The 17,475-nt window shown below is 38.5% G+C and overlaps 1 protein-coding gene across 2 annotated transcripts in view; it reads left to right on the top strand.

The window, feature by feature from the left end:
* The first annotated feature begins 3,606 nt into the window (after positions 1-3,606).
* LOC137591162 (diacylglycerol kinase zeta-like) overlaps positions 3,607-17,475 on the top strand; it is a 41,339-nt gene continuing 27,470 nt past the window's right edge. The window contains exons 1-19 of one of the 2 annotated variants that reach the window (XM_068308971.1): positions 3,607-3,758; positions 3,900-3,985; positions 11,618-11,726; positions 11,841-11,936; positions 12,238-12,315; positions 13,206-13,262; positions 13,696-13,764; positions 13,891-13,962; positions 14,042-14,158; positions 14,413-14,478; positions 14,772-14,870; positions 14,946-15,028; positions 15,174-15,234; positions 15,699-15,812; positions 15,881-16,018; positions 16,292-16,370; positions 16,787-16,842; positions 17,072-17,134; positions 17,231-17,304. In XM_068308971.1, coding sequence (XP_068165072.1) covers positions 3,645-3,758; positions 3,900-3,985; positions 11,618-11,726; positions 11,841-11,936; positions 12,238-12,315; positions 13,206-13,262; positions 13,696-13,764; positions 13,891-13,962; positions 14,042-14,158; positions 14,413-14,478; positions 14,772-14,870; positions 14,946-15,028; positions 15,174-15,234; positions 15,699-15,812; positions 15,881-16,018; positions 16,292-16,370; positions 16,787-16,842; positions 17,072-17,134; positions 17,231-17,304 — 1,631 coding nt within the window. In that variant the 5' untranslated portion in view covers positions 3,607-3,644. Of the gene's footprint in view, positions 3,759-3,899; positions 3,986-7,860; positions 9,206-11,617; positions 11,727-11,840; positions 11,937-12,237; positions 12,316-13,205; positions 13,263-13,695; positions 13,765-13,890; positions 13,963-14,041; positions 14,159-14,412; positions 14,479-14,771; positions 14,871-14,945; positions 15,029-15,173; positions 15,235-15,698; positions 15,813-15,880; positions 16,019-16,291; positions 16,371-16,786; positions 16,843-17,071; positions 17,135-17,230; positions 17,305-17,475 lie in introns of those variants that run through there. The other variant, XM_068308970.1, reaches the window with a different exon arrangement.

The raw sequence follows: 17,475 nt of genomic DNA, 5'->3' as shown, positions 1-17,475 counted from the left end.
CGTGGTAGTAGGAGCATATATATATATATATACACACTGACATCACAGGACATACCGCAAGACATACACTACACTAACAGACACATGCAGCGCTAACAGGACTTATATACTAAACTATAACTAAAATATAAACACTATAAAATTAAAAAATAAAATAAACAGTATAAAATTAAAAAATATAACAGTATTAAATTAAAATATAAACAGTATAAAATTAAAATATAAACAGTATAAAATTAAAATATAAACAGTGTAAAATTAAATTAAAATATAAAACAGTATAAAATAAAAAAAATATCAACAGTATAAAATTAAATTAAATTAAATCCATTCAACCCCGTTTTGACCTTGCCACACCCCCCCCGCTCCTCCTGAGAGAGTCATTGTACCCCCTGATGGCACGGGGCATGAAAGAGGACCTCAGCCTCTCTGTGGAGGCGCTGTGTGACAGCAGTCTGCCACTGAAGGTGCTTCTCTGCTGGGAGAAGGTGGTATATATATACAGTATATGCTAAGAATGTGCTGGTGAAAATGAAAGGCAGTTGGAATCTTTAAGAAAAAATTCTAAATACCGTGTAAATATATGTGTACATATATGTATATACTGTATACAGTATAATATTAGAGTATTTAGATAATTTTTTTTCAAGATTCTAACTGCCTTTCATTTTCACCAGCACATTCTTAGTCATTCTCATAACTGGTTACAAAAAGCCAGACTTTACATCTTTTAAAATCCACAAGGCTTTGATTCCAACGTGAGCAAGAACGATATTGATGAAGCCAAGAAAAAATAGGCAAAAATCCCGAGCAGATGGTAACTTAAGGTGAAGGAGTGCATAAAGGGAGAGACACAACATATACAATAAACATGCAGCATAGATTTTATAATAAAATCCTCACATGTAGAAGTTGTGACAGCTGTGACTGAAAGTAAATTCTAAAATATGACAATGGTCACTTCCATGGTTGTTGTTGAACCATCGGTGGCTTCCTGCCACCTGTATTAGTTTAATCCTCCAGGCCTTTGGCTCCGATCACAGGGGCTTAACGGCTCCATGTCCCCCCCCCCAGACCAGGAGCTCAGCTGGGCAGTGATGGTTGGAACTTTTTCAGCTGCAGTTTTGGAAGGTTGTTTAGGTTTGAGGACCGGACGTAAATGCCATGAGACCGGCTGTAATCCAGGAGAGTCAGCATTCTGGGTTTTTATCAATGCAGCAGACAATGTGCCCCCACCCCCCCACCCCACTCTGAAAGCTGTTTTGGTGGACGATCTGGAAACCTGGCAGAGTGGACACACACTCATTCACCGATTTCTGCTTTTTACAAATTAAAGCAAAACGGGCAATCTCCAATATTTACTGATTATGTTATAAAAACTGATGAGTTAATGCTGATCAATAATGTGATTAGAACAGTGTGAATCTGACTTTGTCATTTAAAAATGTTGTTTATAATTACAGCATTTTAATCAATTAAAATTAATTAAAATTAAAGCACCAACAAAAAGATCAACAGTCAATTTTAAGAAGCTTCTTTTGAATATTTTTAAAAATATAATCTGAAAGTCACCCACACTCAACAGACATTATTTATTTGTTTGTTTATTTATTTATTTTATCTATAATGTTCTATCCACACCTTGAATCAGGTTGCAGCTGCAATATACATGGAAAGAGGTGGGGTACACCCTGGATGAGACGCCAGCTCATCACAGGGCCACTCTCACAGCTACTGATGGATTTGGTGTGACCAGTTCAGCTCAGGTGTGTGTTTTTGGGGGTGGGGGGTGAACCCAGTCAGACCTGGGGAGAACATAGAGAACATTTCTCCTCCTTGTCTCAGTCAGACGGGTTCCGGGTTGTGTTTCAACAGGCCTGACAGTAATCAGATCAGGGCGGGGCTCGTAAAATCACACTGAGCTTCCCAAATACTTTTATCAGTTATTTATGATTTAGGGGTGGGTGTAATTTTTCATATATGGTCAGGTTTGGATAATATTTCTATGAATAAATGAAAAGAAACTAAAACAGGTGACTAATACCAACAGAGGTCAACGACATGGGAGATGTAGTGTCGCCCCCTGCTGACCAGCCAGCTCTGGTGTGAGGTCATAAAATGCTTTTAGGGGTCAGACTGAATATTACAGACCATAAACCATCTTCTTGAACCATCTTCTTCCACTCTGGGGCATCGCTCTATTCAAGCTGTGTGGTTATTGGTTGTTGGTTGTTGGTTGTAGGTTGTTGGTTCCCGCCATAGACTCCAGTCTCCTCCTCCTGCTGTCTTCGATCCATACACACATTATCATGTGTTTTTATCTGTATGAATATTCATGATTTTATGTGTGTGTGTGTGTGTGTGTGTGTGTGTGTACTCATGTACTCATTCTAGACTTTATATGAAACTAATACCAATCACTCATCAAAGAGGGTGTGATACACAACAGACAAACAATAGCTCAACATCTACACACACACACACACACACACACACACACACACACACACACACACACACACACACACACACACACACACACACACACACACACACACACACACATACACACACGTACACACACGGAAAACTGTGCTTTCAAACTAGCCTTTACAGAACAGATGTGAATTATTCCGCATATATATGTTTGTGTGCGTATACTGTATATATATGTATATAGTATAGCTACTATATACTGTATATATTGTCGTATATATACTAGTTGTACATATATTAGTTGTATATATTAGTTGTATATATTAGTTGTATATATTAATTGTATATTTTAGTTGTATATATATTAGTTGTATACGTACAGTATATTAGTTGTATATATTAGTTGTATACGTATATTTGTTGTATATATATTAGTTGTACATATTAGTTGTATATATATTAGTTGTATATATATATATATTAGTTGTATATATTAGTTGTATATATTAGTTGGATATATATTATTTGTATATATTATTTGTATATATTAGTTGTATATATTAATTGTATATGTTCGTTGTATATATATTAGTTGTATATATATTAGTTGTATACGTATATTTGTTGTATATATATTAGTTGTACATATTAGTTGTATATATATTAGTTGTATATATTAGTTGTATATATATTAGTTGTACTGTATATATTAGTTGTATATATATCAGTTGTATATATTAGTTGTATAAGTTGTATATATATTAGTTGTACTGTATATATTAGTTATACATATTAGTTGTATATATATCAGTTGTATATATTAGTTGTATATATTAGTTGTATATATATCAGTTGTATATATTAGTTCTATATATTAGTTGTATATATATTAGCTGTATATGTGTTTGTTGTATATATTAGTTGTATATATTAATTGTATAAGTTGTATATATTAGTTGCATATGTTAGTTATATATATATTAGTTGAATATATACTATATAGAGAGAGAGAAGGAGAGAGCGCGCAGCTTCACGCAGTGTTCAGATCGTCTTCATTCTTCGGACGCGCGTCTCCGTCACGCCTGTGACGTCAAACCGGGGCTCTGACGGACCGAACAGGGAGGAGTCGAGGCGTCAGAGGGAGGATCGTACCGGAACCACATCGGAACGCTATTAATCAGACAAACAGGACAAAGAAAACAACAGGGATGATCAGGGAGTCTGCGTCTCCGGCTCTGGAGCGGCGCGCTCTGGAGGACGTGGCCGAGGAGGAGGACGCGATCTCCGCCGAGGGAGACGCGCTGAGCCCGGGCAGGAGTCAGGTGTGTGCGTGGTGAAGTACTTCATGAAACTGTTCGAAAAGAACAGAACACACTCTCCTTTCTATCAGGGCAAGCTGATTTAATAATAAAGTTGTGAATGAAGTGTAGAATCTGGATTTAACACCCGGTTGGTTCATCCAGGGCGCAGAGCAGCTGGGGGGCGAGGACCCCGTCTGGGGGCCGGCAGAGTCCCAGCAGCTGAACTTCAGGAAGCAGGTGTCCTACAGGTAGGAAACAAAACACACATTTACAAAAAAAAACCCCGTGTCCCACTTCCTGCTCACCCGTTTTACCTGAATGTTGACCCAAACGGAGCCCAGTGTCCTTCACGCCCCGGCGGCTCCTCCTCCCGGAGCTGCGCTCGTCTCTCCGGGGGTTTCTGAGCGTTTTTTAATTCAGGAACAAGTTTCGTGTTTTACGTTAAAATGTCTGATTGTGTTCAATTTTGTGTTGAGTTGTGTTGTGTGTCACTAAAACAGGAATAAACCCACTGAACACAGCCTCCCCAGTCAGTGTAGAAGCTACAAGGAAGAGTTGTGGTCTGTGTGTGTGTGTGTGTGTGTGTGTGTGTGTGTGTGTGTGTGTGTGTGTGTGTGTGTGTGTGTGTGTGTGTGTGTATTTTTTCTTCTCTAAGCAACAATACATGCACATGTTTATGAATTTAGAGTATGATTTTTGTAAAATGATATTAAAGTTCATTTCAGTTTTTTTAGCACAAAAGGTGAATTTGAGATTTTTTTTTAAATAGAAGTGGAGGAAATGATCATTGATGAGGTGAGTTTTCCAGGTTAGTTAAATGATTTTTACTTTTTTTCAATCCATTTTGTTAAACTCTGCCTCGTCAAAACAGGAACTTTTATTATAAACGATAGTTTCCGTTCTGATCCACCTCACGATAAAAAGAATCACTCTGACCATCTCTAATCATTACACAATTCCTCTGGTGAGCCGGGAGAATTAAATCATGACAGGCTGTCCCATCCCCCAACCCCCCCCCCCCCCCCAACTCACACAATCCCATCTGGATTAGGGAATATTCTAATTTATATTGAGATTATGACTCATGATGACGGTGACACCAGAAGCAGGCTGAGGGTGTCTGGACCTTCTCACCTCCTCCAGAACGACACAAACACCCGGGATAAGAATGAAAACACAACATTAACATTTCCCCTGAGCTGAAAGGGGATCTTTCTTATTGTTTTGTTGTCGGCAGCAGGAAAACCAAACCCCATATCCCACAATCCAACTGTTTGTCTAATCCGGATATCAGATATCAATAGATTCACACTTTGACCAGAGACATCATTTCTGGGAAATGATGTCTCTGCAGTGCAATAATTTAACAAAGTAAAAAAAGAGTAAAAAAAGAATGAAATACAACTCAAAATTGTAGGATTTGACTTAAAAAATAAAACACCAGAAAATATACAAACCACTTTTCATGAATGCTTTCTTTTAATTGATTTGAACCCAGGTGATCGTGTCGACTGTCATTCGTCCAGATCACGGTAATTCTTCAAGATTGATTTTGAAGAAGGATTAAAGATGTTTTTACGTCTCGTCCAATCAGCTTCTCCAACACCAGTTGAGAGTTTTCAGATAATCAAAATCAGAAACTTAAGCTTTCTGTTTGAATTCATTACTAATTTAGAGTCTTTACAAAAAAAAAGAGACAAGAAGAAAAATGATGTTCATAAACAGATTCATTTTGTGTCAGATTAGTTATTCCAAAAACATAAAAATGTGACTTTAAAGATTTTTTTATTTTATTTTAAAGTATGTAAACCTATATATTTGTATTTAACTATTGACTTACTGGATCTTAATAGTAGATCCTGGTCTAGGATTTAAATCCCTCCATAGAGTTCTGAACATGACTGGACATGCCATATGTATTATTATTGTACATTTGTGTTTAGTGTTAAATATCCTTTCTGCTAGACTCAGGATATCATCACTGTGTGCAGTTCTAATATTTTTAAGGGAGGTTTACCATCCAGAGGAAATCTGCTGACCAGCTGCAGACTGGAGGCTTGTTTGATATTTTATTTATGACTTTTTAAGATCATATGGTGTTTAAAGTAATTCATGTTTAATAAATGATGTGTTCAATTTGAAGTCTGATTAAATATTCATCTAAAATACTAAATAAAGTTTAACCACTTTAACTGAGAGGAATTAATGGAAACAGGGGAGAGACTGTAACTCTACTCTGGATGTGGTGAAAAGGGAACACGTGATAATTATATTTAATTCATGAATTTGTAAAAAGTGTTTGCATTATAGTCATGGGAAGCTGTATAATTATTTTTATGAGTTTGTTTGTTTTTGTGTAAGAGTGTTGAAATCTTACACAGGGGCTTTAACAGGAAACACAGATGCATATTTTACTTTTTTTCTTTTCCAGAACAGCTTTTACTGCAGAAAAATAGACAAGAGATATTTAGAATAAAAGTAGTTCTGATTGGCCATTATTATTATTATTATTATTATTACGATTATTATTACGATTATTATTATTATTATTATTATTATTACGATTATTATTATTACGGTTATTATTATTATTAATATTAATATTATTATTAATAATAATAATAATAATGATATTACTATTATTTATTAGTCCTGTAAGGAAGACATTCAGTTACATCTGAAAGTTTTTGTCAATGTTAAAATGGGCTTAGCACACTTTTGACCTATTTATTTTTACACTTTACCTTTTATGCTCTCGCGGGCCACATAAAATGATGTGGAGGGCCCTGTTTGGCCCCCCGGCTATGAGTTTGACACATGTGACACAGATTGCTGTCCGTCTCTCTCTGCCTCCGTCTTTTTCCTTTGTCTGACCTCACAAAAATCGAGGTGTCTCCCATTGTGTGGTGTGGAGGTGTGGGAATAGTTCAGCGTGTGAACAAACCCACTGCGGGGGACGATGTGAAAAAGGCCTTTTATTCCTCAATTTCCTCCTTTCTCTATTATAATAGTCCTCTGTCTTCATTGATTGTCTCGGTGTTTCACCCACAGCAGGGAGGTGCCCTATTTACAACCTACTATTAGAAGTGAGAAATATTTTCTCCTGGCTGTCACTTCCTCTAGGAAATACCCAGCACCATAGTTCTTCTGTTATTGTTGGATTTATTTATTTTCACTTGCAAGACAGTCGACATTCAACTGTAGAAATCTGGAAAAATATGCGATGAACACACTGAGAAAGATCAAAATGTGCGATAAAACATTCTGTCATCAGACAAACCTTCAAACCAGGCTGAGAAGAACCTGTGTGATGGAGGAAATGACTGTCAAACTATGACCAGACACTAGGGGGCAGTATAACACATGACTTCACTCATCTTACCTTCCTTAGAATTATTTTGACCTACATTTCTTTGTATTCATTTGCCTTCTCATTTCCCTCACTAGTGTCTCTTTTTCATCTTTGTCAGGGTTGGATAATATCTGCAAATTTATCCCAAAACAAAAAACCCTTTATAACCACTCATCTGCCACCATCCTACCCCAGAATACCAATAAATGCTGTGCTCGTGCATTTATATACATGACTTTTCAGGGATTTAATGAAGTGTAAATGAAAGAATCCAGTGAGTTGTGCCCAGCAGACGCATTAGCGGCACTGATCTCTGTCTGAACTCGTGTTTGTATTCAATAACACCTGAATTCATTTATGGTTAATTCCGATATAATCTTGTTTCAGACCTGCTTGTGCAGTTTTCATTTCGCCGGAACAGAACATCAGCCCCGAGCAAATTTACATGTTTATATTTGCTCCAGTTATTGCTGCACAGTAATATAATAGTGGTGGGTGTGTAATTATAATGAAAACTTATAGCAATAATACATCAGCGCTGCTGTGAGCCAACACAAACATTTTATATATTAGATTAGATGTCAGTGTACGCTCTCTCTCTCTTACAAACACACACACACACACATACACACACACACACACACACGTGTGTATGAGAGGGAGGGGGAGCTTAAGAACATAACAGTAAGCAGTAGTTAGTGTGTGAGAGTTTCAGTCAGGCATGTGACGGGGCAGTTAAACGGCAAGGCCCTGCTCCTGTCATCATGTACTTCCTGGTTTTAACTGAGTGAGTAGTGGAGTCCCATTGTCTGTGTGTGTGTGTGTGAGTGTGTGTGTGTGAGCTGTGTGTCAACGTGCTGCTGAATGGAGTACAGCTAAAAACAGACAGGAAGTGAAGAAGATGAGAGAGAGGAGGAGGAGGAGACGTCCTGGAGAAGAGAGAAGAAGAGCAGCGTGAATGAGAAGAGGGACGAGGAGCTGAAGAACAGATCAGGGAAGAGTCACAGGAAGTGGAACACACACTGAACACACACTGAACACACACTGAACACACACTGAACACACACTGAACACACACTGCGGCTGAGTGGGAGACGTGGAGTGGAATGCAGGGAGGGATTATCCCTCTGTCAGGACCCAACACTAATCACACACACACGCAGTTAAACACACACACACACACACACACACACACACACACACACACACACACACACACACACACACACACCTTGTTTGGCCAGGGAAAGACCTTTAGCCCGAGGATTATTGACTTTCTAGCGTTAACAGCAGCCATGTTTGACGTCCTGGTGCAGGTTCACCCCAGAACGACGTACTCCAGGACGGTTGGGACCTGTCTAAACGCTGGTCAGAGTTAGTGGAACGTTTGTGTCGCTGCAGCACCTGATGCAGAGCGCCTGTGTACCAGAGCACCTGTGCCTCGGTGTTCATATCACCACCTGTACTGTTGTCTCAGGGTGTTGTCTTGTGGTTGGACAGTCTTGGAGTCTTGTGGTTGGACAGTCTTGGAGTCTTGTGGTTGGACAGTCTTGGAGTCTTGTGGTTGGACAGTCTTGGCGTTCCAGACTATGAGAACGTTCTCATAGCTGGGATTTGACCTGAACATCTGGAGTCTGACCCGCGTTGGTGAGAGGAACTGTTTCCAGGATGGTGGCTTCAAATGACCTGGAGTCCAGAGGGTTTGAACTTTTTGAGAAATCCCGAGAATTCCTTGAGGAACATATAAAACACTTCAAGGAATCTTCACAATCCTCCTTTGGAACGTGTTGGACTTTATAAGTTGACAGAAACCCAAGACTAGAGCATCTGAACACGTTGTGGTTATGGATCCGGACCCGGATTCTGGTCTCAGATGCGAGACGAGACTCGAGGTTTCTCAAGAAAGAAGAGGAGAGACCGAAAGTGAAGAAGAAGGATTGACGAACGCCAAAGGAGAACTCAGTTCCGCGTCGTCGTCCTCGAGCTCCTCCCTGCCGTCCTCCTCCACGCTCCCCCCAGAGGTCTTCTTACCCCCTCCTGTTTGTGTGGAAGAGGAGAAGGAAACGCTGAGCGGCTGCTCCAAGTCTCTCAGTGGACTCAAGCTGTTCAGCAGGAGGTAAGGCTGGGGGGGCCGGGACGGTTCCTCGTCTGTGCTGAGGTCCTCCTCACCTGGATGTCTCAGAGCGCTCTTTCTCACCTGGTCAGATGTTAAGGAGAGCAATGTGGAGGTCGGCCTGGGGGTGTGTGGAGAGGGGGTTGGGTAGGGGGGGGGTACTGGGTAAAGAATGAGCAGAATCAAATGTGTTTGAAAAGCAGGTTCTACTGGTTCACACAGTCTCCGTCTTCCCTGTTCTGTTCTAGTCCCATTCAGACGTTCATGGTGTTGCAGAGCTTTTAACACACACACACACACACATACACACACACACACACACACACACACACACACACACACACACACACACACACACACACACACACACACACACACACACACACACACACACACACACACTGTTGACCTGCTGACACACATTTCTGTGTAACTGATAGATCCACCAGTGATGGATACAACCCTCCTTATATTTTTTGAATCTAGTTATCATTGGGAAATCATTGATGTGGATGATTTATTTCCTGATTTTACATGATTTTTTTTTTTTTTCCATCCCTTGTCATTATGTGATCTCGAGGTGAAGCCTTCAGTGTTTTATCTTCTCCACAGCCTGAGACACTTCTTCCTTTAATTTTCATCCTTGTCGTGATGATTTTAAGGATAAAATCTCCATTCCAAGGCCGAATCAATTCTTACGTCACTCAGGCCTTAGATTATATCATGTAAAGACAACGCTTTTAAATTTTAAGTAAAAACACACAACAGAAAAACTGTTTTTTACATAAATTACTGTACAGTATTTTTATACTTACCAGGTGGTAGTACCTCGTGTCTTCAGGCCTGGACTAATTTTCCATGTTACTTTCCTATTGCAGATGGCTTCACAGGATTCATCATAGCACTATATTCATCATTATTACTGGAGCTGTGTGTGTCCAGATGTATTTGCATGCAAAATCAGGCATTTTTACACTTTGTGCAATTAAAAACTTTAATATTATCAACCCAGAAATCTGAACTGTTAACTGCCCACCGTTACCCACAATGACCCCGTTATGTTCTGATATCAGATCTGTGTGTTTTCATTCAATTTTAGAATTCTTATCATAGATTTTTACATTTTTCTCATCCTTTTAACCTCATAAGAGCTTCCTAGGATGTGACCATATCTGTTAACTCTTTAATTGCAGACTCAGGCTAACTAGGAGAGCTGATTTAATATCTTCTTGTATACCTCACCAGATACAGACGGGTTGATGTTTTGCTCCGTGTGCAGATTAAAATTAATCTGCACAATGAGGAATAACTGTCAGTTCTTCCAGATAAACAGCTTTAAACCGTCGTCATGCCAACACGCTCAGGTGGTTTTGTGTTACTGCTGAGCTCCCAGCTCATCGCTTTCTCTTGTTATTCCCCCAGATCCAGAAGGGGATTATCAATGTAGAAGGCAGCTGTTACATAACAGCACACACACACACACACACACACACACACACACACACACACACACACACACACACACACACACACACACACACACACACACGGGCTAAGACATTCACTATAGGGTTGTTTGGACACACAGAGATGGGTCCATGCGAATCAGAGGACATGTGAGTACGTTATGGGCTGATTGTAATTTTTCCATCCTATCCTGTTACTATAGTTACTCACTATGAACACTGAACCGTCTTTCCGTGTCAACAATCCATATTTTCATAAGAAACTTGAATATATGTTAACAGACAGACTGGATCAGGTCTTTTTGCGTCAGCTCTGAGGTGGATTGGATGATGTCAAATCTGTGGCCTGGTTTTATTTTCCTCGTTTGGTTTTCTTTGTGTGATTTTTCACTTTACCTTCAGTTCAAACATTTGCATAAATTTGCAGTTTCATACTCAACAAACTTTGGTTTCATCTCAGTGTTTGGTGTGGCAGAGCCACATTCATTTAATGGTCCACCAATTGAATGAAAGATAAAACACGATTTAAAGGCTTTTTTAAAATGTATTTTTATTCACGTTGAGCTGCTCATCAAATAATATCGCTTTTTAATTTGTTCCTAATTCTGTGCCGTGACATACATTCAATTATATTCACATCTGGGGCTGAAATGTCTGTTCCAGAATGTTTTTCCTGTTCCTTTACATGAATTTCGAGCAGCGTTTGGGTCGTTTGTCATTGAAGCATCCAGCTAATTATAATACATAAGACATCAGAGGAAACGGTGTTTGATCTGGATCAGGAATAATTATTATCTGATAGTAGGTGTGTATATTCATGGTTTCATTTTAATGTCAGTGTGAAATATTTAAATCTTATATGGCAGGGTTTTGATAGATCAAATGTAAGTATTTTATTATTTTATTTATTATTTGTACTGATCCTGTTTCTTCCTCTTCGTGCTGACAGGAAAGCGATCACCAAGTCGGACCTGAACCAGTTGTCCTGTGAACCCAGTTCATCCAGTCTGACCAGAACAGAACCAGAAGCTGTGATCTGCAGTTCAGTGGACTGGACTGTGAGTTAACATGAAGACGTTTAGAATTAAAGCTGTAACACACACACACACACACACACACACACACACACGTTTTTGGTGACTGTTTCTCTCGCATCACTTCCTGTCCTGCAGGAGTCGGCCGTCTATGGAGATCACATCTGGTTTGAGACAAACATGTCTGGAGATTACTGCTATGTGGGAGAAGAACACTGTGTGGCCAGAGCGCTGGTAGGTACCCCATAATAATCATCCTCTATTTCCTCCTTGACCCTCTTATTTCCTGCTTTATTTTTCCTTTATAAATTGAAAGTAGTCAATTTTTTTAAATTGATATAATAAATTTTGGTAAATTAAGCAAATTGCAGGTCATCCACTCTGAGATGCACGAAAATATTAGGATTTAAAAACACACACAGAGTGTGTAGAATGTTATTTTATAGAGTATCCTTCGTCCAGAAAAACCCCCCAGATATTATTTCTATTTGTCAGTACTGTATTTCTAAACTTTCCGTGTTCTTCCTCCTCCCAGCAAAAGTCTTCCAGTCGTAGGAAATGTGCTGCCTGTAAAATCGTCGCCCACACGATCTGTATCGAGCAGCTGGAGAGGGTGAGACCTGGTTTCATAATGATATTAGCATTCAGCTTAAATAACACATCATTTTACATTATTATTATTATTATTATTATTATTATCATAGTTTTTATTATTATTATTATTATTATTATTATCGTCATAGTTTTTATTATTATTGTTATTATTATCATCATCGTCGTTATTTTTATTATTATTATTATTATCCGTTTTTATTATTATTATCATCCTTTTTATTATTATTATCATCCTTTTTATTATTATTGTTGTCATTATTTATCTGAAATGCAAAACGCACCAACCCTGCTGTTATTATTACAACATTAGACAACAACTAAAAACATGAACCAAATAAATGTATTTATTCACTTACATCCCCAAATGTCACATTTCACCTAACAGAATTATTCAGAGCATAAAAAACTACATCTTCTGTGCTTCTTTGCACATTTGATCCAAAGCAAGGATGAAAACAAATTACACATGAATTCTGATTATTGTGTTTAACACAGTGACTTGTGAGTGTAACAGTGTTGAAAGGAACAATGGGATAACGTAACAGTTTTAGTGATCGTCACAAAGAACTTTAAATGATATATAAATGGAGGTTTTAAAGTTTAAAACCAAACCTGTGTCCGTCCTGCTCCGGCTGAGGACCTTCATGATGTTTCATGAGAACCTTAAGCAGGAAGTGACTTTATCTTTATCTTTATCTTTATCTTTATCTTTATCTTTATCTTTATCTTTATCTTTATCTTTATCTTTATCTTTATCTTTATCTTTATCTTTATCTTTATCTTTACCTTTACCTTTACCTTTACCTTTATCTTTACCTTTACCTTTATCTTTACCTTTACCTTTATCTTTATCTTTACGCCTCTCTGCTCTTCTGGTTTCTCCTCCAGATTAACTTCAGATGTAAACCATCGTTCAGAGATTCAGGCTCTAGAAACAACCGAGAGGTGAGTTCTGGATTCTTTATGAGACGTCAGTAACTTCATTAATATCATCATGTAATTAATTATAAAGTTAGATATTTTATTAAGAGTCAGCCACAGACTGCTGCTATCAACCACATGTTTCAGCATGTGACTGAAACTCTAATATGAAACCATTATTTGAACTGAATATTTTTCAGATTATAATACTGATATAACCTACAATATGTTTACAAGCAAACATTACGGTTGAGTTCCGTATTATTAAATGTTCTCATTCATTTCAGTTCAGTTCCAGAAATTCAGTTCCTCTTGAAACGTCTTCCAATAACTTGATTAGATGCTTTTCGATAACGTGTCAAAAAACAATGTATATTATTCTGTTTTTATTTTGATTAGTATTTTTTTGTTATCATTATATAAAAAAGTTCTAAGGTATTTTTTGTGTTTTTTTCAGCCCATCGTTGTTCATCATCACTGGGTCCATCGGAGACGACAGGAAGGAAAATGTAAACATTGTGGGAAGGTGAGCGGCACTTCTCATCCCCATATATCTATAATATAATATCTTCATATGACTTAAACTGGAGGTTTATTTTTATTTTTTATTATAGGATCATAAATAAACCACACTAATCTTTTTTTTCTGTAGGGTTTCCAGCAGAAGTTTGCTTTCCACAGTAAGGAGATCGTGGCCATCAGCTGTTCATGGTGCAAACAGGCAGTGAGTTTCACAAATGGAATGAATTAATAACTTATTTTACAGGATTACAGATCATTAAATAATTGCATGTGTGTTTCAGTACCACAACAAAGTGGCCTGCTTCATGATGCAGCAAATAGAGGAGGTTTGTCCAATAGGAGCTCACGCTACACTCGTAGTCCCGCCCACGTGGATCATTCGTGTCAAGCGCCATCAGGTGAATAAAGTTTATCTTTGAATGTTCCCAAGAGAAGAAATGAAAATAAGTCCTATTTATAAATAAACGTTATTGATTCCAAAGTGAGAAATTCACAAAATGAAGATTTAATAGAGATCATTATATCGATAATAGAGGTCGATGCAAGAAATGTAGTTAATTTGTTCAATTTAAAAACCCATTTTCCCTCAGATTAAAGTTTGTTGCAGCTTCATTAAATCAGCCTGTTGGTTTCTTTTCCGTGTCAAAAACAGTCGTCCTTAAAATCTGCAAAGAAAAAGAAAAGAACGTCCTTCAAGAGGAAAAGCAGCAAGAAAGAGGTGAGTTCTGTCCTCCATGAGCAGATAGAAGCAAAGCAGGAGAACACACACCTGGTAAAAAGGTGTGTTTTATGGATGAGTGAGTACAAATATAATCAGTTTATATTGTGAATCAGCTTTAAACAAAATTATAGATAATATATTTTATAAACAGATACAAATTAAAGAATTTAACAATAAATAACAGGGTTTTTTTTACACAAAACTGTAAAACCCATCAGCTCAGAGATCCATTAATGTCTCCTTTTTATGAAGCCTTACAAAATGTCTTTTAAAATGTTCTGTTCTGACAGGAAGGACGAGCGTGGAGGCCGTTTATAATCCGACCCATTCCGTCTCCGCTGATGAAACCACTGCTGGTGTTCGTTAATCCCAAGAGTGGAGGGAACCAGGTATTTACTGATCAGGGACGGAGTCTCGCATCTCTGAACTGAACATGATTTTATCTGCTGCTTTCTGTGTAACAGGGAACAAAGATCCTGCAGTCCTTCATGTGGTACCTGAACCCCAGACAGGTGTTTGACCTGAGCCAGAAAGGACCAAAGGAAGGGTAGGTCTCATACATGCACACACACACACACACACACACACACACACACACACACACACACACACACACACACACACACACACACACACACACACACACACACACACTTGTAGTTGAATACTAAACATTAACGGTTGTCTTGTAGCCTGGAGTTGTATCTTAAAGTCAACAACCTGAGGATTCTGGCCTGTGGAGGCGACGGCACGGTGAGTAGACCAGCGTGTGAAGGGTTAACACTGTAATGACACACACACTGACACACGCAGGAACTTTAAACTTTTACAGAAGCAAACAAATGCAATGAAACAAAAGATAAAAGCAGAGTTCGATTTGTAAAAAAAAAAATTGTAACCTTTGTTATCTGTATTTGTGTGCATATACAGTTATACACACACACACACATATATACACACACATATATATATATATATATATGTATGTATGTATGCACACAAATAAATACATTTAAAATTATATATGCACATTTGGCCTTCAAAATAAAAGTCTCTACTGTATAAAATTACTGCCAAATACAGTTTGTCTTTTTTCAATGTATAGCACAACAACATCCCACTTCTACATATGTGTATGTGCATATATGGGTGTGTGTACTGTGTGTATTTCTACATATGTGTGTATGATGTGACTATTTCTGTATGTATCAAACCAGGTGGGTTGGATTCTGTCTTCTCTGGATGAACTGGGATTGAACCCACAACCTCCTGTTGCCGTGTTGCCTCTGGGGACTGGAAACGATCTGGCCAGGACGCTTAACTGGGGAGGGGTGTGTATATACACACACACACACACACACACACACAAACACACACTCACACTGATGGTGTGTTCCAGGGCTACACAGACGAGCCTCTGTCTAAGATTCTGTCCCACGTTGAAGACGGGAACGTGGTCCAGCTGGACCGGTGGAACCTCCAGGTGAAACCAAACCACAGTGGGGGGGTGGAAGCAGAAGAACAGCAGAACGATAAGGTGAGAACACAAAAAAAGAACATTTCCTTTATACAATTCTAAATCATTTCAGATCTCTATCGTGAAAACAAAGTCACTGCCTTCAAAATAAAATACACTCATGACTATTTTGATGTTTTTTCTGGTATCAAAATCGAATTAAAAATGGAATATTTTCTCTGTCAGACAACAAGCGTGGGATGCTATTAGTCGTGTGTGTGTGTGTGTGTGTGTGTGTGTGTGTGTGTGTGTGTGTGTGTGTGTGTGTGTGTGTTTGTGTGTGTGATGTTCCAGCTTCCTCTGGATGTTTTCAACAATTACTTCAGTCTTGGATTCGATGCCCGAGTGACTCTAGAGTTTCACGAGTCAAGAGGTGCGTTCACATTAATTCAGCTATATACGACTGTAGATTTAGAATAAAACAAACTAACAGAGAAAGTAAGGGAACCCTTAGGTCGACTATAGATCAGTTTCGTCTGTTTTATTACAAATGAAGGTGAGAATCAGTGAAAAGGCAAAAGTAAATTAAATTAAATCAAAAGTTAGATTGTTTTTGCAGTTAAAAATCTCAGTCAAGCTCAAAATGGTATTTTAAGTACGAGGGCAGAAGAGTGAAAAGGTCATAATGAGATTTTTAATCTGAGTAATTAAGTGTTCCTTTTATTTATTTATTTATTTTATTTAAAGCTTTTAAATTTGTCTCTTTATCGGAAAAGATTTGCAAACGTTTTTTTTTCTTTCAGTTTATTCGTCAGTTTATAATTTTCTTTCTCTTGTCTGTCGTCTCAGAGGCCAACCCCGAGAAGTTTAACAGTCGCTTTAGGAATAAGATGTTCTATGCTGGGGTGAGTGGAACTTCATGTGTGAGATTACAGATTACTTCAAATTATTAGTACTTATACAAAAAAACTTCAATAAAACTGGTGTTTTCAAAATTATAGAGTGTCGAGAAACCAAAAATCTTTAAATTCATCTTTCAATGAGAAGAGCGTCCTGGACCAGTGTCGCTTCCTCCCAGAGGAAGATGAAGGGACCTCCTTCCCATGATGCACTCTGTTTCTGTGTCTCCTACAGGCAGCCTTCTCAGACTTTCTGACGGGGAGCTCCAGAGACCTGACCAAACACATCAGGGTGGTGGTGAGTCCAGTGACTCGCTCACACTCGCTCACACTCGCTCACACTCGTTCGCACTCGCTCACGTCGTCTGTCGCTGTGTTTCTGCCCCCCCCACAGTGTGACGGGACGGATTTAACGTCGAAGGTTCAGGACCTGAAGCTGCAGTGTTTGCTGTTCCTCAACATCCCCAGGTGACGCCGCTCACCGTTGCTTCACTACGGACACTCGTGCAACATCCTAGTTTTACTCCTGTACTCATGCAGTACTGTAGTTTTACTCCTGTACTCATGCAGTACTGTAGTTTTACTCCTGTACTCATGGAGTACTGTAGTTTTACTCCTGTACTCGTGCAGTATTGTAGT

Source organism: Antennarius striatus, chromosome 24, assembly GCF_040054535.1.
Source record: "Antennarius striatus isolate MH-2024 chromosome 24, ASM4005453v1, whole genome shotgun sequence".
NCBI classification, from domain to species: Eukaryota; Metazoa; Chordata; class Actinopteri; order Lophiiformes; family Antennariidae; genus Antennarius; species Antennarius striatus.
Note: the sequence above shows the minus strand (reverse complement) of the source record. Positions and strands in the feature narration are given on the sequence as shown.